Here is a 24,653-nt window from a genome sequence, read left to right as displayed (position 1 = left end):
AAGGTGGCAACCACCACACTGTCCTTGTCCTGGGGTTTGGGGAACCAGCTGGGTCCCAGGAATAGCCCTTTGCCGCATGTCCATCTTTGAGCCCGGCTCTTCCAGGCCAGGCCCTTTTCCCACAAGCACTGTCTGTGCTCTGGTTCTGGGGCTGGACCACTTGGGCTCATTCGTCTGGATGTCCCTGGTATCCTGCTCTGGTGTGGGGCTGGCTGTGGTGGAGCCCCCCTGTGGGGAGGGAGGCCAAGCTGGTGTGACTGGGGCTCTGATGGCAGGATCCCAGGACCAGGGCCTGTGACCCTGCCTGCAGAGGGTCAGGTGATGGGTCAGCTGAAGGAGTTTTTGGTCAGGGAGTCATGTTCAAGTGACGTATGAGGAGAGGAGGGTATGTCTCATCCCTGGACTTCAGGGCACATAGGGGCCGGGCACTGTGTCCCTAAAGCCCTGGGGGTGTTTGGACTCCGTCTGAGCTCGGTGTGGAGGGTGGAACCTATGGCAGGGGGCTGAGGACGGACTGGCTGGACACAGGAGGCGCTGGACCTGCAGGAGGCTGGTGAGGATGTCGGGGAGAGGACATGGGCCGCCGGGCTTTTCTCTGGTTCCCTCCACCTGTAGCTGGGACTGAGGGCTGGGGGGTCCTCGTGGTGTTCTTGGCTCCCCCCCTCTTCGGGGTTCGCTGTGGCTCCTGCCCTGCAGTCTGCCCTGCGAGGAGACCGCTTCCCCTCTTCGTGACCAGATTGGGGGACAGGGATGGCGAAGCTTGCTGAAGTTGTGGAGTGGAGCAGGGAACTAAGGCGGTGCAGGCTTCAAACCTGGATCCAGCCTGGTAGAGGGGGGATACCCTCTATCAAGTGTTTGGGGGATACCAAACACTTGTCAGACGCCTGGCAGCTCGTGCCTCAGCCCAGCCCTCGGGACAGAGAGTAGGGAGTGGAAACCAGCCTGGGGCTCAGCGGCTGTCAGCTGGGCTGGGTGGAGGCTGGTGCCAGAGTCAAGTGGAGGCAGGGCAGGGTGAGGGGCTGGGCCCATGAGGTGTCTGTTCTCACGGCTGCCCTAGACAGCCACGGGGGGAGGGGCAGGCGGACTTGACTTCACACTCAGATGCGGCTCACCGCTAGGGCCTTGCCATCCTCCTGACCCCTTCCCTGGCAAGGATGTATCCTCATGTCTCTTGCTGAGGGCGGCCAGGGGCCAGCCACATGGACAGAGGGTCTGAGTGGGAACATCCTGGAACCACTGGTGGCTGGAGCTGGGGACACTGGGGTCTAGCGATGCAGATGGCAGCCAGCCTGAGTTTGGAGTTGCCTCCCTTCTCTTGGGTCCCGCTGGGCAAAGCCTGCTCCTTCCATTGGTCCCACCTGACAAAGTAGCTTTTGGCAAGCACAGGGGAAGCAGTTGCTGCACTGGCCTCTCCCACTTGTGGTCTGCAGAGTCAGTGTTTGCCCTTCGGAGCTGGGGGCTGGGGAGGCTTCACCTGGGGCTTGGTTAGGGGTTACTCAGAGGGAGGTCACCTCCTCTCCCATCCGAGCATTTGAGTCCAGGTTCTGCTGTGTTACCTTGGGCAAGTACCTCACCCTCTCTGAGCCTCAATCACACATTCATTCTTTTCTTTTTTTCTAAACAACAGCCTTATTGAGATTTAACTCAAATACCCCACAATCCACCCATCTAAAGCATGTAATTAAATGGTTTTTAGTATTTTTACAGCTGTGCAACCATCACCAATATTACTCATTTTTATCACCCCCAAAAGAAACCCTATACCTATTAAGGTTAGAAAAGGGTCACTCCTCTTTTCTTCCCAATCACTCAGCCCTAGGAGTCACTAATCTACTTTCTGTCTCTATGGGTGTGCCTATCTTGGACATTTCATATTAGTGGAATCAAACAGGATGTGGTCTTTTGTGACTGGCTTCTTTCACTCAGCATAATATTTTCAAGGTTCATCCATGTGGTAGCATGTATCAAGACCTCATTTCTATTTTTGTTTAATAATATTCCATTGTATGGACATACCACCTTTTATTTATCCGTCTATCAGTTGATAGATATTTGGGTTATTTCTACTTTTTGGCTGTTATGAATAATGTTGCTTTTTTTTTTTTTTTAAATATGTGGACATATGTTTTCACTTCCCTTGGATGTATATACCCTAGGAGTAGAGTTATTGGACCATATGGTAACTCTATGTTTAACCTTTTGAGGAACTGCCAGACTGTTATCCAGAGTGGCTGAACCATTTTCCATTCCTAGCAGTGGTGCATGAGGGTTCCAACTTCTCCACATTCTCACCACTACTTGTTATTTTCTGACTTTCTGATCACATTCATTCTTGCATCCATTCATCCCTCAGGTATTTAGAGAACACCTGTATTTGACAAGGCAGAGTGCTCACTGCAAAATTGGGGAGAGAATTTATCCCTTAAGGAGTTGTTTAGAAGATTCAATGGCACCATGGCTGTAAAAACCTCCATGCACTTAGTGACAGGAGATAAAGATTATCAAGGGGAGAAGCTGAGGGTGGTCAGGGAATCACAGGGCCCCGTGAGAGCAGAGGAAAAGAGAAAGGAATCTGTGTTTTTTGACCACCTACTCTGTGTCAGAACCTTTGCTTCAGTTCTCATGACCTTCTGGGCTGTACTGTTGTCCCGTTTGCAGATGGGAGAACTGAGGCTTAGGCCGGGCACCTTGCCCCAAGGTCGCCCAGCCAAGAGGTAGCTAGGCTTTGGGCTGAGATCCTGTTTGGATAATCTCATTTAATCCTCCCAACCCTTTGAGGTTGGTACTATTATTATGTTCATTTTACAGGAGAAGAAAATGAGGCTCAGAGAGGTGGACTTTCTTGCCCAGGGTCACACAGCCGCTGAGGGCCAGTACTGGGATTTGGACCCAGGCAATCTAGCTTCAGAGCTCCTGCTTACTGCGAGGTCCCACCTGTCTCCCAGGATGCAGGACATGAGGGTGAGGGCTGGGGCATCCGTCTGCCCCTGTATCTCAGAGAGTGTTATCTGGTGCTGGAGGTGGCCTTGGAGGTGAATGTGACCCTAGGCAAGCCTCTGGGGCCTCCGCCAGTCCCTCCTCCAGTTTTTTTCTGACTCCTTGCTCTATGCCTCAGTTTCCCATCTAGGTGATGGTGGTGGTGGCCCTGGAGGCCCCCGTGACTCATACTGAGTCTGGCTTGTTCTATCCCTCGAAATGGAGCAGCTCAGAAGCCAGCAGAATAGTCCTGGGGTGGGGAGTTGTATCTCCACTGTTTGTGAATTTGTGCTGGTTATAAATAACCTAGCAAACGGGAGGGTGAGGGAGACCACAGCCGGACTCCTCAGGAGGCTGAGCCTGGATACACACTCACACACAGATGGGCACATTTCGTGTGTGTGTGTTGTGTGTTCTCAGGGTGTGTGCCTAGCATGTGCCTGGGGAGGCTTTGGGGAGGACGGAGAGCTGTGTGGTGTCCCAGCACAGCTAGAAGGACTGGGCCTGCCTCGGGCTGACTCAGCAGGGTCTGTCTGGTTTCCTGGAGGCCCAGCAGAACCCCAGGGCTGGTGAGGTCTCTGGGGCCTCTGCCCCTGGCTTCAGGTGGCCCCTAAGATCTGGCAGAGGTGTCCTGTGCCCTTTGAGCTTGCCTTTCCTTAGGTCCTATCCTGTGGGATGAGAACCAGACACACAGCATTGGGTCTCTCTCTGCTCTTCCAGACCCTTCCCCATTACCAGTCCCCCCCTGGTAATGCCTTGCTCCCCTTAACTCCATCTTGACTCACCAGCTGAGCTCTCTGTAACCTCCAGCAAGTTGCCTGGCCTGAGACTATGGAGTAAGGAGGCCCATTTCACCTGGTCCTATCAGTAAGGGGCCTGGCGCTTAGTAGGTGCTCAGTAAATGCTACTGTCCTTCCAGCCCAGGCCTGGTTGTAAAGTGGCCAGAACTGTAGGCTCTGCTGGGAACCTGCTGTCTTACATGTTTTTGTACATAATTTGCATAGTTGTTTTATGAAAAACTGCTGGGATCAGTCTCAGCCTCTCTTCCCTCCTCCCAGGGCAGTTGGAGCCCTGGTTGGATTTTGGAGGGACCAGAGAGAACTTTGGGTGGGGAGACTGAGGCCAGAGGACAGGGTCCTGCCCAGGATCACATAGTGATTAGAAAAGTAGGTAATGTGGGTCTGTAAGGGTGATCCCATTCACAGTATTCACTGAACAAATATTGATGGAGGCCGACTGTGTCCCAGTCACTGCCACCAGGAGCTGTTGGAGGGGGAGATAGACATTAGACAAGGAAGTAAGTAAACAAGCTAATTTCAGGCAGTGGTGAGCTATGAGGAGTAAGCCTGGTGTTGACAGTGATGGGGTGTGTGGGGAGGTCATGTGGATGGATTTGGTGGTCAGGGAGGGCCTCTCTGAGGAGGTGAGCTTTGAGTAGAGACACCAAGTCACGCCCCAGCACTTACTAATTGCCTAATAACTGCTCAGCATGTCACAGATGGTGTCTTGGTGTGTTGGGAATCATCATTCCCATTTCATAGGTGGGCAGACTGAGGCCCAGTGAGGTGAAGGAACTTAACCAGGGCTCTCTGGAAGCCAGGACCAGAACATCTAACCCCACACTGGGTTGTTCTGGGAAACGTGGGCCCTTGCTGAGTCCATTGGCAGGGATGGTTGCAGAGCCTGGAGACTCAATCCCAGGGGCACCTGCTGGTGAGTCATGGGGTGGTGGGTGGGGCTGCTCAGCGGGACCGGGCCACCTGTCATGGGAACAGGGCTTGTCTTCCATTTCTTGTCATTCCCAGACAGTCCATCTCTCTGTCTATCTCTGTGCAGGGTGTTGGGGAGGGTGGGGTGGTGGTGTGTAGACTCTGAAGCTGCCACCACCCCCCCCTTGAGGAAATTCCTGGTGGGGGAGACTGGTGAGGACTGGGAGTGGGTGTGTGCTACAGTATGCAGAGCATGGTCCTTAGGGTTCAGCTAATCCAGGGGTTCAAATCTGGCTCCATTGCTGTGTGACTTTGGGCCAGTTGCTTCACCTCTCTGAACTTTGGTTTGCCCATCTGTGAAATGGGGACAGTAATCCCTCACCAGTAAGATGTTTGTGAAGAGAAATGGGGCCATGTGCATATAGTGAGTGCTCCCTCTGTGGGAGCTGTAACGGTTGTTCATGGTCAGGGAATAACGGCCCCAGGCCTTCTACAAAAAAAAAATCCTGCTGTGTCCCCACTGGTGGCTTAACAGCCTCCTCAGTCTCCTCATCTGTAGATGGGGACAGTAGTACCTGCTTCCCAGGGTGGCCAAGTGCATTCCATGAGAATCTGGTAGAAGGGGCCCACTGGAGTGACGGGAGATGGTTGGTGGCCCCTCCTTCCCCAGTAAATGACAACACAGTGAAGGCAGAGTCCCCAAGAAGGGGCTTCAGAACAGGCGGGTGGTTGGCGTGCGGCAGCCTCACAGGGGAAGCAATGTTTGAGCTGCCTGAGCTTCCTGAGCACATCCCTGTCTTGTTGACTGTGGGTCACCGGGTGTCTAGAATAGTGCCTGGTACACAGTAGGTGCTTAATAGATAGATATTGCTTGTACTGACTTTCTGGTGGAGTAGGTGCTGGTCAGGCAGAGATGTGGAAGGGTGTTCAGGAAGCAGGAACAGCATGTGCAAGGCCTGGAAGGAATCCATAAAGGATTCAGTGTGGGAGGAGCATGGGGGCTGGGCAGTCGGGGGGGCCTCAGTGGGTGGTCCTGCTCTCAGACACAGCCTTGGGGACAGGAATAAATGAGCAGTGTGAGTCAGGGTGGCCGGGAGGGTGATGCTAGAGGGCAGGTGGCTGGGATGGACCGAGCAGTGACAGTGGGGGGCGGGGGGGGGATGCCCCAGCCCTGAGTTGAGGAGAGGGCTGGTTTTCCCAGGGTTGCGCTGCCATCCTCTGTCCAGGTATAGGTGACAAGGGTGAGCAGCTGTAGTGTGGCCAGCCTGCACCCTGGCTGGGGCCAGCGGGGCTGGTGGGCCGGGAACTAGGCTGATGGAAGAAGCTGGTGGGTGGCCCGTGGGCGAGGTGTCTGGGCGCTGTAAGCCAACCGTGGCGGCCAGCCGGTGAATGCGGGGGGAGCCAGCCAGTCTGCAGTGAGGTGCAGCTACGTAGGCTCCTGCCAGCTCCCTTGGAGGCTTTTGTGTTCATTTCCTTCCTGCTGGTTCCTCTGTTTGCTCATAACTCACGACCAGCCCTAGTGGGGTCTCAGCAGAAGGAAGGGGCCAAGGAGTTTCAGAGACCAGGGCACGGCGGGCATGGGGACTCAGAAAGAGCGTGCTAATTCTCATAACAAAAGTACTCTTGAGTTTATTGTAGAAAGTTTGGAAGATACAAACAGGTCCCGAGTAAAAAATGAAAAACTACCTGTAATCCCACCACCCAGAGAGAGCCTCTGGGAACCTTTAGCCTTAGAATTCAGTGTTTAGAAATACACTTTGGTATTGAGTTCATTAAAATAGGATCAAGTTCTACGTATTTTTTTTATAACCTATTATTAAACTTAATGATGATAATAGTATTAATAGCCAACATTTATGGAGCAGTTCGTTAATGTGTGGGCACCCGAAGTCTCCTACAGTGAACCCCACGAGGTGGCTATTGTTATCTTTGTTTACCAGGAAAACCAGGCCGAGAGAGTTAAGTACCTGTCCAAGGTCACCCAGGTATTGAGAGACAGAACTGTTTGGATGATCCTATCAGCAGCTCTGCTGCATTGCCTGTTGACAACCAGAGTGTACATTTTCCCCTGTCCTTGCATATTCTTTGAAACAAGTTAAAAAAAAAAAAAAGCCTTTGGTTATGCATTTATGCCTTTTAATGACTTAGACAATGTGGATTTGTGAAAACACAGTTCTTGATAGCTGCATAATATTCCATGTTGTGGTTGTGCCCTAAGTTATTTAACTAGTTGTCTGATATTGGGAATGTAGGTTATTTCCCCTTTTTCTCTCTTATAAATAACACTGCCCTGGCTCTCTTTGACCTGAGGGCTGAATTCTTGGACACCCAGAGTGTCCAAATCAGAAAGGCACTTAGAGCACCAAGCTGACAACGGGTTCATTTCCAAGTGGGGCAACGGAAGTGCAGAGAAAGGGGGAGGGGGCTCGTCTGGGTCTGGGAGGCTGCGGCCTCCTGAGCCAGGATGGTGCTAGCTTTCTTGTCCAGTGTTGATGAGAGCAGTGCCGCCATGGGGAGGGGGGTTCTGGAGAGGATAGTGGGAGCACAGCGGCAGGTAGTGGCGAAGGTGATGGGGGTGGTGGGCTGGAGCTGATGGAATACGGGTGTGGGGTAGGGAGGGCTCTGCTGTCAGGATGTCTCTTGCAGAGCAGTTGGCTGAGGTGGGATGGACCCAAAGGGGTGTTTCCTGCCCTCTCAGTTGCCCTTGTGGACGGTCTGGGGGTGGGTATTTGGAATAAGGGTGGTGGGAGGGTGAGTCGGTGACAGTGTGTGTGTCTGGGCTTTGCTGATTGTTTTGGGTGGGGCGGTCTGTCAGGTGGGCCTTCTCAGCCCTTCCTCCCCCTGCTCCTCCTCCAGACCCCTCTGCTCTCTGGGACTTGGGCTCCGCGGCCCCTTCCTGGCAGATGCAGCCTTCGTGCCCCTCACCCCTCCGGCAGCCAGTGAATGTGGCGGGGGCTAGGTTCCCAGCCAGGGCAGCTGTGGATGGGTAGGGGGTGGAGACTGAGGCGTCCCCCTTCCCGGTCCAGGCTCTCCATTGTGTAGCCCCCTTGGCTGTCCTGCTGCCCAGAGCCTGGCCCCGGCCCACATTCCTGTGGTGACGCTCTGGGTCTCCGGGTTGGAGCTGGTGAGCGTGAGGGGCACTGAGTTCTCACAGGACTGAGGGCCTTTTGGGGACGGGGTCTGGTGGGGATGGAGCCTGTGGGGATCCAGAGGGCTCTGCCGAGACCACCCTGCTTCTGGGAGCTAGTATTAAGTCACTGTGTGTCGCTGGACAAATCACTTTACCTCTCTGAGTGCTGCTTGGCAGGCTAATTCCCCACCACCTGCCCCTCTTATCCCCTCTCTGAGCCTCAATTTCCACATCTGTAAGAAGGGAGAGCTGAACTCAGTCATCACTCAGGCCTGAAGGTGAGAAAAATGTACCACGGTAAGACCACCGAATGGTTATTGAGTGCCGGCTGTGTGCTGGGCAGCAGGAGTGCTTTTGGTGCATCATCTTACTTGTTTCTCACGACAGCTCCGTGAAGAGTATATCATTATTTAACCAAACAGAGGCTCAGAGAGGTTGAGTAACTCGCCCAGAGTCACCCAGCAAGTAAGCAGAGCTGGACTTGAACCCAAGACTTGAACCTGAAGCTGGGCTCCCAACCCCTGCTCACATTGCCTCCAGTCACCAGGAGAGTGGAGCCTGAGACTGGCTAATGTGGGGAAGGAAGCTCGGACAGAATTAATTATACTTGATTTTATTCTTCGTTTTTGCAGCATGATTAGCACTGCACAGGGTGCTGGGCTCCTGGCCCACCTACAGCTGACCTAATTTGTGTGTCCATGCCTGTTTCTGTAGCTCGCCCTTCCTCTCCCCACATCCAACCTCTCCTTTTTTCTCTCTCTGCATTCTCCCCCGCTTTGTGGCCTTGGCAATGCCACTTAGGCTCTCTGGGCATTAATAGCCTCATCTGCAGCATGGGTGTAATCATCCTGATTCTTCTCCCCTCAGGAGGTTGGTGAGGCTTAAATGAGATAAAATCTTCAGAATTCATAATGGAAATATTAACATGTACCTAACAATAATCACAGCTACATTTATTTATTCAGCTTGCAGTGTTGGGTTGTGTGCTCAGCCCGTTACCTGCATGATCTTATTTGATCCTCACGGCACCCCATGAGTCACATTACTGTTATTAGCACCCCCATTTTACAGATGAGAAAACTGAGGTGCGAAGAGACTCAGTGGCTTGCCTGATGTCCGACGGGTAGTGAGGGGAGGAGCCGATTCATTCTGGCTTTAACTTCTGTGTTATCCTGTTTCTCTGGGAAGGCTCATGATGGGGGCGTGGGCAGGTGGAGGGAGCTGGGCATGAAAGACCCCAAACTTCTGGTCTCCAAGGAGGGCTTGGAAGGAGGCTGGGGGCCGGAGGAGGGAGCGGGAGGAGGGAGATGCCCTACCTTTCTACCTGAACATGTCCCCCCCACCCCCAACCCCACTGGAGAGGGATGGCAGTGGAAGTTACCCACCCATCCCAGCAGTTCTAAAACTATGCAGAGGATCAGGTAGGGGTGGGGGCGGGTGAGTGGCAGGCAGCTCTGGTCACTGCTGGTCCCATCAGCTCAGAGAGCCTGAGGTACTTCTTTGGGTCAAGGCTGTGGGTCAGCTCAAGGTAGGATGGTGGCAAGGGGGCAGTGAGAAAAAATGGCAGGGGGTGTGCCAGTCCATTGGGAAAGGTGCCACGTCTCACCCCGGCATTGTAGGTGTGCTTGTACATACCCCAGAGGGAAAGTGTGCATGGTGTGTGTGCATGGTGTGCATGTGTGGAGGGGAGTGGGATGCAGGTGTTAGGGGCCTGTTGGTGGGTGTCTGAGATGGGGCATATGTATGGTGCAGTGGGTGCTTTTTCAGGGACGCATGGGTGGAGCATGTGGGGAGCAGGAGTGGGTATTTGGGAGCATTTGGGGTGTTTGCCGGGTGCCGGCGTGTGTATGGTGTGCGGGGGTGGAGGGGTGGTAGTTTTGAGCTGAGGTTGTCCAGGGGCTGTGGGTCACAGGTGTAGGAACCCCAGATGAGCAGCAGATTGGGAGCTACCCTGGAGTGTTTGGAGCAAGGGTTCCAGGGGCTAAGGACCCGTGCTCATGTCTCAGCTCTAAACCCCAGCCTCAGTGCCTGCATCTGTGAAGTGGGGATAATAAAATCCTGGGAGGCTGTGATGGTTGAAGACGGTGGAGCAGGTAGAGTTCTTCCAGCGCCTGACATGGGACAGGGCCTCCACAGTGGTGGGCAGAGGCCTCTAGAACCCCCTGAGGACCCTTAGGAGCTCCCCGGGGGAGCTCAGACCTTCAGCCACTGCTGGGGGAGCCTCCGGCTGGGCGTCGCGGCTGGGACTGGTGGTGGCAGGAAGCAGAAGGTGCAGGGGCCTCCGCAGCGGGCTGTGTGGGGTGTGTGGGGATGTGAGGGTGAGAAAAGATTGTTTACAGGTCGTGAGGTTTTTGTCAGAGTCCGAGGGTGTCGCTGCCATGGAGAATGTGGGCAGTGATATGTGACTCAGGGGGCATGCTTGGACGTGGGGAGGGTTGGTGTGTGCCACAACCCACGGACGTTGTGTGGGGTGTGTTAGGTGAGGAGAGGGGTGCAGCTGTGTGTCTGTGTGTTCATCTAGAGAGGCAGTGAACGGGTGAGCCCACGGTGGTATGTGCCAGGCTGTTGTCTGTGAGTTGTGGTGGGTACACAGGTTAGGGTCAGTAAATGTGGATCATGACTGTGTATGCGTCTGTGCTGGTGTGTGTGCGTGTGTGCGCGCGCACACTTGGGTTGGGTGTGCAGATGTGTTTATCAGGCATGGGAGGGTGTGTGGTTTACCTGGAGGGGGCACCGTTGAGGGTCAGGGGGAGGCCGGCATTTGAGTTCAGTTCTCCTTTAAGGGAATGGCATGGATAATTATGCTAATTATGCATGTAATTATGCAAATAGAGAGGTCGTTTGGGGGTCAAAGGCTGTTTTCACCATCCTCCTCTGGCATTTGTGACTTCTGAGGCTTTCCCTGCTGCCTCCCAGGCTCAGTTCCCCACCCCCCATCTCTCTCCTCTCTCCTCTCTGTAGCCCTGGTAGCTGCAGCTTCGAGCACCCCTGTAGTGTTCCTGGGAGGGCCCCGTGAGCCCTGGTCCCCCAGGGAGGGGTACAGCTGGCACTTAGTAGACTTGGGGGGGGGGTTTGGGCAAGATGGCATCATGCACCCCACCCCCGCCCCCCAGGTCTCAGGTGTCCCGGTGTTAAGTTTCCCAGGGTGAGCTCAGGGGTGACTGGGTTGTTGGCCATCACCCCTTCTACCCCATCTGGGGGCTGCTTATTGTTTGGAAAGAATGTTCTCTTGGATGTAGGTTTGGAAAATCACTGAGGTGGCCCTTTCCCCAGCTTTGTCTGATGAGCGTGAGGCTAAATTAAGATGTGAGAGAATTCTCTCCCTCAGCCTCCCACTCTTGCCTTCCCTTTCTCTCGCACACCCAGTCCTCCCTCCACTCCCTCCTCCCTGCCCCCCCACACTGCCCCTCTGACCCCCTGGCTTCCCTCTGTCCTTGCATTTCTGTCCCCATCCAGTGTCTCCCCCTACCCCCATCATTCTCTCTGTTCTTCCATGATCTCTCCCTTTCCTGCCCCCCCCATCTCTGTGGGGATCTGGAGCTCCTGGTCCTTAGCATGGAGGAGATGGTTGTCATGGTAACGGTTGTCATGCCGATGGCTACTGAGCTAGGGATGAATAGTATCTAGGTGAGAGCTACCTGAGTGGAGGCTGATGGGTTCACAGGAGGTTCCATACTTGTCTCTGAGCCTCAGAGCTGCACGGTGTGTGCCCCCATCTAGTGCCCGCCCCCATGCATGTGCCTGTTTGCACCCAAAGGCATGCCAACACGCGGTGCCTCTCTCTGCCTTTAGGTGAGTGTGTGTCAGGGTGTGTCTGTATGTGTTCTTTCTATGTCTCTGGGTGTGTCATTTCAAAGGCTTGTGTGGCTTTGCAGTGTGTTAGGGGCTGGTGTGTGGTGCTGGTCACTGTGGAATCATGAGGACACCCTATTTTGGCCCCCACATTTACCCCAGTTTGGGGTTCTCCTGGGACCACAGACTTCTTAGAACCCCTCCTCCCAGCTAAAGGGCTTCCAGCCTTCCCTGGGCTGCCTGGAAGGATGGAGAGACAGTGAAGATGGACCTGCCCAGGAGAGGCAGTCAGAGCCCCATCCCTGCTCAGTCCCCATCCTGCTGCACGTCTCTGGCTTCAGGCTACTTGCCTAAGAATGGAGCAGAAAGTCTCCAAGGGACCCCAGCTTAGCTGGCCCAGGTGGTAGAGGCTGGTAGTGTGGGAGCTTCTAGCCCCCTCACCTCAGGTCCTGGGGATCTGTTCTTCTGGGAAGTGGGAGCAGAGATGGGAGCTGGGGAAGGTTGGATGGTAGCTGCTGAAATGTCTAAAACGGAGGAAGACCCAGCAATTAGTCACAGAGCAATTACTCTAATTGTTCCACTCCATGACTCACTGGTAGCAAGTAAATACTGATTAATTCATTATTTTGAGACTGTGTGTGTGCGTGTGTGTGTGCGGTAACGGGTATGGTGGGGGGAATCGCTTGGCTCCCTGCCCTGGCCTCCTGCCCTGCGTGGCCTGTGTAGGGCTTTGGAGCAGGTGGTCGAGGCTCGGGGCCGGAAGCCAGGATTGGGATCCTCTCTCGAGCTCCATGGCAGCTCCAGAAGGGGGCCTGTCAGGGGTGGGAGTGTGAGAGTCTGAGCACAGATCGCAGTGCCGATCCAGCCCCTCTCCTGCTCACACACCTTCTACGGCTACCAACGTCAGTCAAACAGTAGTGATATTCAGACTCCACCTCAGACCTGCTGAACCGCCGAGTTCTGTTTTCACAATATTCTGATGTGCAGTCAGGATAAAACATGACCAGTTTCCAAGATAAAAGTCACCAGCCAAGCACTGAGAGCCTGTGATGGGGCTTCCCCAAACTCAACTCCGGCCTGTCCCTGCCCCACCCCTGCCCTGGGAATTACATCCTCTAACTCCAAACCTGTTCCCTAACAGATACTTCCTGATACCTACTGTGTGTCTGACACGGTCCTGCCTCCATCGAGGTGTAGTTTAGTGGGGGTGGGAACAGTCACAGAAAAAGTATATACCCAAGCCAGCACAGCTCACAAGTAGTGGTAGTTGTGAATTCAGAAGCACAGGATACTCTGAAAGATCAAAGTAGGAGGGCTTCTCAGAAGAAGTGATGGGGAGCAGGAGTTAGCTGGTGGGAAGTTGGAGGATAAGGGGATGGGAAGGAAGGGTGTTCTCTTGGAGGGAACAGCATGAGTGAAAGAGGCGGGAGAGACCATGCACGTCCCAGGAACAGACAGGGGCCCGGTGGTAGGAATCCAGTGATTGCAGGGGTTCCGAGGGACCCTGGATGAGGCTGTCAGTCCCAGCTCTGGTGGCATAGGCTGTACTTCCCCACCTCGGAACTTTTGCTTATTCTGTTATCTCTGCTTGAGATGCCTTTCTCTCTCTATTTCAGTTGCTTAAGATCCAAGTGCTAATCCTTTAGATCTGAGCACCAGGTCATCTTTCTCTGTAAGCTCTCGGGGGGCAGGGACTGTGGCTGGGCTCAGTCTGGATCCAGGGTCAAAAGTGTGGTTGGGGGTTTTCGCTCCAGTCTTGGATGTCCTTAGTGCTGGCTCTCAGCCCGGGGTTGCAGTGGGGAGGGATGGTCCATGCCCAGGAGCCACAGCACCTGGCCTTCCCAGGTTCTGATTTTTGGGGGAGTTTTGGGTCTGGAGAGCAGGACCCTGGGAGAAGCCCCTCTCACCCCTGCAAACTCTCAGGAGACCCTTGGCAGAAGTGAAAGTGGCATCCGTGCTCTGAGCTGACTCTCGGCATTGAGATACTTTGGGGAGAGTGTAGACAGGGGGGCTGACTTTGTTTTGGGGAGGACCCAGGGCCAGGGCTGCAGCCCACTCCCTTCTCTCCCTCCCCCGCTTATCCAAGGTACTTCCCTCCCTGAGCCCCAAACCTCCTCAACACCCATGTCTATCTAATGGGCCTAATTGCCCTACCTTTGGGATTTTGAGGTGTGAGACTTTGGGTCCCTAGCAGAGTCCGAATCTTGTCATATCACGTGCTCTCTGGTGACCTGGGGCAATGGGGCCTCCCTGCTCTCCGCGGTGGAAGGGGGCAGATGGTGCTGGCCACACCGAGGGTAACGCTGACTGGGCTGAGAACCTGCTGCTTTGAGGTGCACTCAGCACATATTAGCATGCTGCATGCTCACAGCAACCCAACAAGGCAGGAAGTGGTAATCCGGCTTACCTCGGCTCTCTGTTTACCCCTGTGGAGGCCACATCTGATGCCGTCCCTCCATTGTCACTTGGCCCATGAGAGTGTCTGTGGTTCCTCTGGGCATGTCCAGGCTGATGGCCTCAGGTGCTGAGCCCTGTGCCCGACTCTGCCCTCCCCAGGCTCAGCGCTGGCGCAGTGAGAACTTCGAGAGGCCCGTGGACCTCGAGGGCTCTGGGGACGATGACTCCTTCCCCGATGATGAGCTGGATGACCTCTACTCCGGGTCGGGCTCGGGCTGTAAGTACCCCCTTCCCTTTGCCTGCGTGTTGTGTCAGCAATGCCAGTCTGCCTCCAGTACCCCATCCGAGGCTGTGATGGCAAGGAAGAGGAACCCTCGCAGCCTCAGTTAAACGGCGGGGGAGGGGAGGGGGAGATCAGGCAGGGGGAGCTCATGGGCCTCAAGCACAGGAAGGGCAGGCCACTCTTCCTGGGGTGGAACCAGGGCCTTGAGGCCTCAGAGCCTAGCACTCCCAGCTCCCCACTGCTTCTGTCTCTGCGTCTCTCTGTGCACTGCTTGGGTCCCCTGCAGACCTCCGGCCTCTGTCAGGGAACACAGACGCCCCTCAGCAACCCAGTTTTCAGTACTGTTGTGACCACTTGGAGGAACTCAGTAGCCCCTTTTCAGTTGCAGTGGCCGATCCCCAGCAGAGACCATCTGATTGGCTCAGCTTAGGTCAGGTGGCCCCCTTCTGTCCAATCAGCAGTGGCCAAGGGCAGGGTTAGGGCAGTGATGGAAGATGGCAGGTGCCTCCAGTGGTGCCTGGGACAACCCAGTTCCGGGGCCCTGTCCAGAAAGGCCAATAGAGTAGCATGAGATCAGGGAGGCACACTGAGTTCGAATCCCAGTTTCGCTACTAAATAGCTGTGCCACCTTTAGCCATTTTCCCTCTCTCAGTCTATTCTTATCTGTGAATGGTGATAAATATGCCTTCTTCTCAGAGCCTCTGGAAGGCTTCAGTTTAAGACATCAGGGTCTGGCACAGAGAAGGAGCTCTAAAAATGGTAGTAAAAAGGAGTGTGTGTTGAGATCGGGCCCCCTGAGGGGGCAGGACGAGCCTAACGGATGGTAGGGGGTCTGTGCGCTTTGGAACTGGCCACCTACAGCTCCTTGCCTCTAGTCTTCCCACTTTAGCCCACTCCTGTAAGCCTCTTGTGAGTTATGAAATCTTCATGAAATCCATCCCGATGGGTCACATCTCTATGTCCAAACCTCCCTGGCTCCTCCCCACCCCTCCTCTGCCTAGTTTAGGCCCTTGGGAGCTGCTGTGGCTTCTCTCTCTCTCTCTCTCTCTCTCTCCTCATTTTCTCCCGAGGCCCTCCCTTCACTTGTCCTGGCTTGGAGTCCGGAGTGCTCAAGCATCCTCTGTGGGAGAGGCTTGTTCTCCCTCCTGCTCTCTGCCTGTGCCTCTGGGGGAGCCTTAGTTTACCCACCATGTGTGTTCATGTAGGTTGTACCCGTGTCTGACTCTTCCCAGAATGCCACTCCCCTCCTCCCCTCCTCCCTGCAACCTCCAGCAAGATTTGCAGCCAGTAGGGCCTGAGTTGCCACTGCCTGGATTCAACCTGCTGGAAGCTCCAGGCTGGGTGGGCTGGAATAGTCAGGGAAGACTTACTGGAAGAGGTGGTCCCTTAGAATTTTTGGCTAGGCAGAGAAGAGTTGGGGAACATTCACTAGCTATCAGCCAACTGGCAACCGTTGGCTACATTGTGCCTTCCTCCTTTCCCTCATCTTGTCCTGGGAAAATTATGCAAAGTGTGAGGGTTGGGAGCCCCCCATCTTGATGGCTATTGCTTACCTGGGATCCTCATGCTCCTCAAATCACCCAGCTCCCTAGCTCTCTCCTCTCCTCCTCACCCCCCAGACTTCGAGCAGGAGTCGGGCATCGAGACAGCCATGCGGTTCAGCCCAGATGTGGCCCTGGCAGTATCCACCACACCCGTGGTACTGCCCACCATGGACATCCAGCCTGTGGACACCCCGTTTGAAGAGCTCCCCTCTGAGCGCCCCACCCCAGAGCCAGCCACCAGCCCCCCATTGGTGACAGAGGTCCCAGAAGAGCCCAGCCAGAGAGCCACCACCATCTCCACTCCTACGGCAACCACTGCTGCCACAACCACAGGGACCCCAGCTGTGGCCACAGTGCCCGCCACAGTGGCCACTGCTGCCCCCAGCATCCCTGCAGCACCCCCTTCCACGGCCACCACCTCCATCGTAAGGACCACCGGCATACGGAGGCTTCTGCCTCTTCCACTGACCACGGCAGCCACAGCCCGGGCCACCACCCCAGCGGTACCCTCACCTCCCACCACAGTGGCTGTCTTGGACACAGAGGCCCCAACACCCAGGCTGGTCAACACAGCTACCTCCAGACCAAGGGCCCTTCCCAGGCCAGCTACCACCCAGGAGCCTGACATCCCTGAGAAGAGCACCCTGCCCCTGGGGACCACTGCCCCTGGACCCACGGAGGTGGCTCAGGTGAGCGGGTGGGGAAAGGACAGGGAATCAGAGCAGAGGAGGGTGGGTCAGGGCCTGGGGGAGGGAGGATGGAGCTGGGCAGGGGTGAGATCTAGGAGGTTCTGGAGATGAGCCAGACAGGGATGGGGAGGGTGAGATAGGCATGAGGCCGGAGGACCAAGGCTGGGGGTGAGTTACAGGACGAGGACAGAGATTGAGGTGGATAGGGATGGAAGAGGGACCAGGCCTGGGTCTTTAGATGTTAGGACAAGACATCAATGGGGAAGGAGCTGGGTGAATGGGAGTGTTGATGTGGGGAGGGACCAGGGGCCTGTGTGTTCTGATTAAAAGCACAGACTCAGGAGCCTTGCAGCCTGGATTGGAATTCTTCCACTGCCATGTGCCTTCAGGAAGTCACTGATCCTTTTTATACGTTTGTTTCCTTATCTGTGAAAAGGAGAAAATAATAGAATGCAAATCACAGGGTTGTGAGAATTAAGTTTCCCGACATATCCAAAGCGCTTAGAACAGTGCCTGGCAATACTAAGTAAGCTAAAAGTTTCACTCTTGTTTTCATCGTCATCATCATCGTTGTTATTGTTACTATTCCATCTGAGGGGGATTAAGAGTGGGGCTGTGTGAGAGGAATACTGCAGCTTACGTTCGTGGAGTGCTGCCTGGGTGGCAGGCTCAGTGCTGCACACGTTACCTGTGCCATCTCCTCTCACCCTCACCCTCACCCCGCGGGGTGGCACTGCCGTCATCCTCCCTTAAAGGTGAGGCCCCTTTCCAAGGCTTCACAGGCAGCAATGGCAGAGTCAGGATTTGAACCTGGCAGTCAGCTCCAGAGCTCCTCGGGGTGTGTGTGTGTGTGTGTGTGTGTGTGTGTGTGTGTGTGTGTGTGTGTGTGTGTGTGTGTGTTCGGGGTATTATGGATGGGGAGGTTGAAGGGAAGAGGATGAAGATGTAAGGAATGCCGGGATGGGTGGGATCAAGGAGGTGGCAGAAGTAGCCTGGTCCCTGCTGGGTGAGCTGGGCAAGGAGGGCATGTAGGGACATTGATTGGGGTATTAAAGCCCTTTGCATCCGCCTCACAGAGGAGGGCCCTCAGGCTACGGGGCTGCCTTCAGGTCATCATCAGGCCCTCCGACTCCCCAGCCGGCCCCAGCAGGACGCAGGCCCTGCTCTTGGCTCCTCTGAGCACTCGGGACGACCTGGTGTTTCACAGGTGCTTGGCCAGGCAGGCAGGGGAGACAGTGCTGGGGCACTGAGACCAGGTTGCTGGTGCAGCCTCTGCTCACGGCCTTTCCTCGGCCTGGACACCAGACCCACGCTCTCCATGCCCACTTGTGAAGCAGCTACATCCCTGCCATGATCCCACCTCTGGTCCTGCCTCCATGTGGTGGGAGCCATTGAGATTTGTGGTGCTCTTGGACTGACCTTCAGGCTAAGGGACTCACACCTGCCCTAGGCACGTGGATCCAGGATCAGGCCCACGTATTTAAGAGCTGCACCCAGCTGTCCCCAAGCAGCAGTCCCTGATAGGAACCCCCTAAGGATTGTTAGAAAGGCAGCTGGAGAAGGAAGTAATGGAGATGGGATGGGGACCGGGATGTGTCCAGGATGAGAATAGAGGCAGTGTAGTATAGTGGTTAGGAACACAGATTCTGGAGTTGGATAGATCTGGATTTTAGTTCTGCTTCTACCACTTACTAGCTGTGTGTCCTTGGGCAAGTAATTTAACCTCTCTGGGCCTATTTCCTGCTCTATAAATTAGGGGGTAATAATACCTCCTTTATGAGGATATTGTGAGGATAAAATGCCCATGATGTGCTTAGCACAGGGCCTGGCACATGGTGCACGCTTACTGAGTGTCAGCCCCACCAGGGAAGTGGCGTGGTGGCAGTGGGCTTGTGTGCATGTGTGTATGGCTGCACTGTGGCAGGGGGTGCTGGGGCCTGGCTCCTGAGTCATGCTACCCTCCCTACAGACCCCAACTCCAGAGTTCTTCCTGACCACGATCCGGGATGAGCCAGAGGTGCCAGTGAGTGGGGGACCCAGTGGGGACTTTGAGCTGCCGGAGGAAGAGACCACACAGCCAGACACAGCCAATGAGGTGGTGGCTGTGGGTGGGGCTGCGGCCAAGCCGTCACCTCCACCTGGGACGCTGCCCAAGGGTGCCCGCCCAGGCCCCAGCCTCCTGGACAATGCCATCGACTCGGGCAGCTCGGCAGCTCAGCTGCCCCAGAAGAGCATCCTGGAGCGGAAGGAAGTGCTCGTAGGTGAGACTTGGGGCCTGGGAGGAGCCCAGAGGGGGCAGCTGGTGGGGCTTCAGTTTGCCCTCTATGAACCCAGGAGGGAGGGTAGGGTGTGGGTTTCCTAGGAGCCTAGTTTCCTAGGAAGGGAAAACTGGGGACTCGGGGACCCCAGGACGTACCCTCTGGTTCCTCTTCTGACCTTCCTTATCCCAGGGTCTGACCTCCATCCTACCTCCAGCACTTTCCTCAACACCCTCCGACCCCTCCTCAGACTCTGCCCTTGACCCCTGCTTCCCTGGACCATGCTGATTCACCCCTCCTGGACCGCAACCTCTGGATCCTAATCCCTGGCCCCATCCTTGGTTTGACCTGCTCCCACCCTTGATGCCAGCCCTGAGGACCTGCCCTTGGCCTTGTCTCCTGAAGAGTCTCTGGATTCATGGTCCAAACCCTGCTCCCCACTTAGGAGCGGTGTGGCCTCGGGCAGGTGCTTCACCATTCCAGGCTCCCTTTTCCTCATCTGTGGAATGGGGATAATCATTTTGCACTTAATCAATTCTAAGTGCACATCTGTTCATATGTTAACCCTTCTGCAGTTGGGATGTGTCCTAGTTTAGATGGCAGAGATTTTTCCATCCTAAGGGTATATAAAATACTGGAGCATCTTCTGATTGATGGCATCTTACATTTGATGAGGACCGTAGCACAGCACCTCCCTCATAGCACTGTGTGAAGATTCCATGCATTCATGTGATGAGAACAGGTGATTAGAACAGTGCCAGGCTGCAGTGAGGGCTGTAAATGGCAGCCAGTGCTGGTGTTTTAGCATTGACTCCAAACTTCACTCCAACTCTGGTCTCAGGTTCAAGATTCCCAGCCCTCTCCCAACTCTTGCCCCCATCCCCCAGGGCCCTCTGCCCTCTCCTCAGGCTCTAAGCTCGTCCCACCCTGCCTCTGGCTCTTGACCTCTGCCCTCTTCCTCCACAGCTGTGATTGTGGGCGGGGTGGTGGGCGCCCTCTTTGCCGCCTTCCTGGTCACACTGCTCATCTACCGCATGAAGAAGAAGGACGAGGGCAGCTACACGCTGGAGGAACCCAAACAGGCGAGCGTCACATACCAGAAGCCCGACAAGCAAGAGGAGTTCTACGCCTAGCGGAGCCAGAGTGCCTCCCTGTAGCCTCAGCGCCACCCCTGCGCCCACTCCCTGGTCCGGAGCCACCAGTCCCACCCTGGGACTGGGACTGGGCCTGGGAGACAGCCTGGCCCCAGCTCATCTCTGCCACCCTCCCAAGGTCTGCCCAGACTGCCAGCTTCACACAGCTCTTCCCCAAGGGACAGGGGGCATTGCCATCTGCTCCAGACTGTGCCCTTATGAGCTCATCACTTGTCCGCCCCCACCAGCCTGGGGCTTTAGGACCTCATGTCAGCTGGACAGGAGGAAGGAAACTCCTGATAGGCTGGTGGAAGAAGGGGTGGGGTTTAAGCCCCAACCTGGCCCCACGGGGCTGACTGAGGTTTCCTTTTGGGGGCAGAGAGGCACTCAGGCTGGTTTCCAGGACAAGCATTTGGCAAACTCAGCCCTTGAAATCATTAAGACACTGCAACCTCTTGCTTCTGTCCCAGGCCCCCTCCCTTCCTGGGTGAGACAGTACCCCTCACCACCAACCTGTATTGTCCCGGCCTCTCTGGGGTTGTGGGGTCGTTTTCCCTCACCCTTGCCCAATGCACATGCACCCACAGGTTTCACCTCCTTCCCGGTCTGCCCCTGAGGAATTGGCTTCCCGAGAGTGCACTGGCAGCCACCGGTGAGGAGGGGCTGGGCTGCTTGGACCTCCTTCTGAGTGGACTCTGCACAGACACTATCTCCCACATGGTCACACGTATTGTCACACACAGACAAAAGCACGCAGTGACAAAATTATATGCGATCTTGACCACCCAGCCAATCCAGACATGTCACAGACACACACGTTCTTCCAAAGAGGTTTATTCATTTCTTACGTGCCCCCAAATGCTTATGACAATGCAAGTCACTAATCATCGTTACCCAGTGGTGACGGTGTGGCCTGCCTCCCTCTCTGCCACACTCCTCCCACCCCCCACCCACCCATACACCTGACACCACACACGTTGCCTCCAGCTTTCAGGCTCACTGGGGAGGGTGCCATTAGGCCAGAACAATCAGCCCATATTGGGTCCCCTGAGGTGCCCTGTCACACTCAGCCCTCACAACACCCTCACCAACCACATTGCCACCGACCCCGGCAAGTCCGATGCAATCCCATGTGGCTGCACAGTCTCACCCACACAGCCTCGCTCTCACACTTGGACACTTGCCTTTCCTGGAATGAAGTGCGGTGTGGGGGCCATTGCCACAAGCCCCCTCAGGACGTTGCACACCTGCTGAGCCTGGCTTCACCCTGCCTGTTTCCCTCCTCTCTGTAGCCTGCAAAGGGCTTGCTTGGGGGCAAGTCCCCCACTTGCTGAGGAAGGCAGGCTGGTTCCCGGAATTCAGCCTTGGGCTGGGGAGGGGGCTTGGGTCCCCCGGGACCGAAGGCCCCAGGTGGGGAGGGAGCATGTGGTGGGGCTCCTGGGCTCCCTACATCCCCCCCTGCTCTGAGCTGGGGTACGACTCTGCCTCCCAGGACACAAGCCTCCAAAGTGCCTGCGAGGGTGGGCCCTGCACCTGGGCCCTCTGCACCCTCTCCCTTTGGCCTTGCCGGGTCCACCTCAGCCCCACCCCTGGGCCCCTGGGGGCCTCCTGTGGACACCTGCCCATTCATTTGGCCAGACAACCTGGCGGTTGTCCTGGCTGCAGCTGGAAGCAGCCCATCCAGACGCACTGCCCCAGGCCGAGGGCTGCGGGCAGGCTGGAGTCGGGGTGTCACAGGGCCCAGCCCGCCTCCCCCGTCTCTGTTACCCTTGCAGATGGAGCCTCTTATGTAGATACTTTAAATGTGGGGTCACAAATCTCCTATGGGGGGTGTGCTAGGTGGGGCCTCTTGGTGCCAAGGGATGTGGTCTGAGTTGTCATGGTCTGGGCCTCACACCCCCACCCCTTGCCGACAACCCAGATTAAAGTCAGGAGCCCGGGTTTTATTTCTGTTCCCTTTTCAAGACTTGCTGGCAATAGACTCGTGCAGGGTGAGGGCTGGGGGTGCCTGAGGCGGTGAGGGTGAGGTCCAGGGAGCTTTGCAGCCTGTCTTTTCCACTGTCCTACTCCCAGGCTGGGGCTCCATCTTTCAGACCTGCAGGCCCCCTTGGCAGGGCCTAGAGGCTGGTGAGGAACCTAGCTGGTCCCACTCTTTGAGGGGCAGGAGTAGGGGGAGGCCTCCTGGGCCCACGATCTGTTGGAGGTGACCTGGCCTCAGTCATCCCTGGAGTGTAAGGGCTGGGGGACAGGAGAGACCAAAGCCCCAGCTTCCCTCTACCCAGCTTCCTGGCGGGCTGCTGTCTTGGGGCAGCAGCTCTGGTGAGAAGGCCTGGGCAGGCCAAGGCTGAGAAGCCAGGGAGCAAGAAGGAGAGGGGATCTGGACCACCCAGGGGAGCTCTGGGATGCTGGGACTGGGGTAAGAGACCCAGCAGTGGGCACGGCCTCGGCATGGGGCTGGAGCCCGTGGTGGGTGCAGGGTCGAGCACAGGACGGCTGAGCAGGGCGTAGGCTGGCTGGAGTGGGCTCAGAGGGGCTGCATGGGTCCAGCCTGGCCCCAGCAGGCCTAACTCCTCATGCTCTGTGGGCTGGCTTCTAACTTGGGGCCTCCTGGCACCGGCCTTTTCTCTGTGTCCTTAGCATTTGCGAGAAGAGGCCGAGGGCCTCGTTCATGGAGCCCTGGAACCAAGAAAAATGTCCAGGCTTTACCTTCATGAAGTTTCACACCGTCCGATCAGCCCAAATCCATCCCAGCCAGCCCAAGTCCAGCGCAGCAGCCCCAGAGTGGGCGGTACAAAGGACGAGCTGGAGCTCTCACCCTGCCTGGATACGTGGCGTGATGCGTGCAGGCCCTGCCCAGATATGTCCCCAGCCGCCCCGGTGCTCCTGGGGAGGGCGTCCTGCAGGGCCCTGGCATTGCCGGGAGACGTGGCCAGTTCCAGAGGAAGAGGGAGCTTGTGTGCTTGACAGCCCCTGGGGCCTCAGCTTCCAGAGAGTGCAAGGCGGGCCGGGGCCGCCCCTCAGCTGTGACTCCTAGCGCCCAAGCTCTGTCTCCCCAGGGGGCCAGAGGGGATGCCTCCCCTGAAGGGTTGGTCGCCTTGTTCGGAAGCAGATGGGTGGTCACCGGGGCCGGGCCGGGCAGGTCAGCCCCTCCCGGGGTTGGCAAAGCCATCTGTCCAGGCTTCCTGGACAGATGGGGTCCTGGGCACAGGGAGCAGACACACCTCTGCCTCATGGTAACAGGAGTGGGCACTGCCTACTTGGCGCTCCTGAATTTCTTCTCCTGACAGCCACCACCCTGGACTTGCTTCCCCAGGCCTCCTGCCTGTAAATAGAAGCCCACAGACTGTGTACAGATTTACAGAGATGCCGAGGCTGGGCCCCAGAGTTGCCATCTAAGGGCTGATGGCCCCAGCATCCCCCGGGTGCCCCCCAGGCAACTCAGCGCACCAGCCCCAGCGTGGCGAATGCATGTAAATACTTTTCGTAGGCAGCAGTGGGGCTCCGGAGAGCCCCCTGAAGACAGTGTCCCTCCTGTGCGTCCTTTCTCCTGTACAGGTCCCTCCAAGAACCCGGCCTGGGGTGCGGGGGCTTTGTCCTTCCCTCCCCCACGCCTTCCCTGCCCCTCCTCTCCCTCATAACCTGTTTATTAACCATACCTGTCCTGAGTTCATGGCCAAAACTTTAAATACGAAAAAGCGGTGGAAAAAGACTGGAGAAAGAAACCAAGGCACCTGCCCCACTGTGGGTGCTCACCTGTCCCAGCCTTGTGAAGGAACTGTGGTTTTTTTTTTGTTTGTTTGTTTGTTTTTTTAACACTTCCTGTGCTGTGCCCATTTATAAGAGGAAATAAAATTAAACCGAAATGATGCACTGTGGTCAGAGCGTGAGATAAGCATGGAGGTCATTTGGGGAGGGGCAGCCCGCGGTCCCATTTGGGCCTCAGCCACATCCCCCTTTAAATGAAATTGAGAAGCAAGCAAAGGAAATTGACCGACAGCCCCTCGTGGGAACCATTATGGTAAAAGCTGCTCTAGGTTGAGAGTGTTCGGGAAGCCATGGAGCTGACTGCGGCGAGGCTGAGTGGGTGCTGCGGTTGGGCGGTGCCAGGCTGTGGTGGCACCGGGGGCCCTGTGGTCCAGCCCCAGGGGAAGAAGAACTGTGGTTTCCAGCCACAGGAGAGAATCTTGGGACCGCAGGATATTGGAACTGGACTGGCCAAGGTGAGATGTCTTTGGGGTCTGAAGGGCCTGGTTTCAAGCCCAGGTGACGTTTCCTAGCTCTGACTCTGGAGGAGCTACTTGGCATGAGGCTCAGTGTTCTTACCTGAGAAATGGGGTAAGCATTAACAACATCCCCAAGGACTACGTGAGGAGGAACACTCGGCACGGTCAACCTCAGCTCGCAGGGTCTTGGATGATGGCGTTGGAACAGAACCGAACCCGGGACAGGAGTTCCGTGGCCTGGAAGCCCAGATGATCTCCTGGGATCACAGGGTCATGGAGCTGGGAGGGCCTTAGAGCCAGCCCTGGGCCCCTTGGGGTAGAAATCCCTTCTTCAGTGCCTCTTGGGGGACTTCCCTGCCCCTGCCAGCACACCTCTTATGACAGGGGCTTGGTGCATCCTGGGGACCAGGTCACTCTGCCTGTTGAGAAGTCCTTTATTTTTAGCCAAAATCTGCCTCTCTTGTGTTTCCTTTCTCTGGTCTTCATTCTCCTCTGGAGGCACGCAGGGCTCTGCCCCCT

At 56.1% G+C, this 24,653-nt stretch overlaps 1 protein-coding gene across 1 annotated transcript in view; it reads left to right on the top strand.

Moving 5' to 3' along the window:
- Positions 1-23,777, top strand: part of SDC3 (syndecan 3) — a 37,903-nt gene extending 14,126 nt beyond the window's left edge. Inside the window, exons 2-5 of the mRNA XM_059917497.1 lie at positions 14,164-14,281; positions 15,907-16,520; positions 18,490-18,781; positions 19,745-23,777. Of these exons, the coding sequence (XP_059773480.1) occupies positions 15,939-16,520; positions 18,490-18,781; positions 19,745-19,911 (1,041 nt within the window). The 5' untranslated portion in view covers positions 14,164-14,281; positions 15,907-15,938 and the 3' untranslated portion in view covers positions 19,912-23,777. The remainder of the gene's footprint in view (positions 1-14,163; positions 14,282-15,906; positions 16,521-18,489; positions 18,782-19,744) is intronic.
- Positions 23,778-24,653: the final 876 nt, after the last annotated feature.

The sequence above is a fragment of the Balaenoptera ricei genome, chromosome 1, assembly GCF_028023285.1.
Source record: "Balaenoptera ricei isolate mBalRic1 chromosome 1, mBalRic1.hap2, whole genome shotgun sequence".
In the NCBI taxonomy this organism is placed as follows: domain Eukaryota; kingdom Metazoa; phylum Chordata; class Mammalia; order Artiodactyla; family Balaenopteridae; genus Balaenoptera; species Balaenoptera ricei.
The sequence above is the reverse complement of the archived record's forward strand: the minus strand, read 5'-3'. Positions and strand labels throughout refer to the sequence as shown.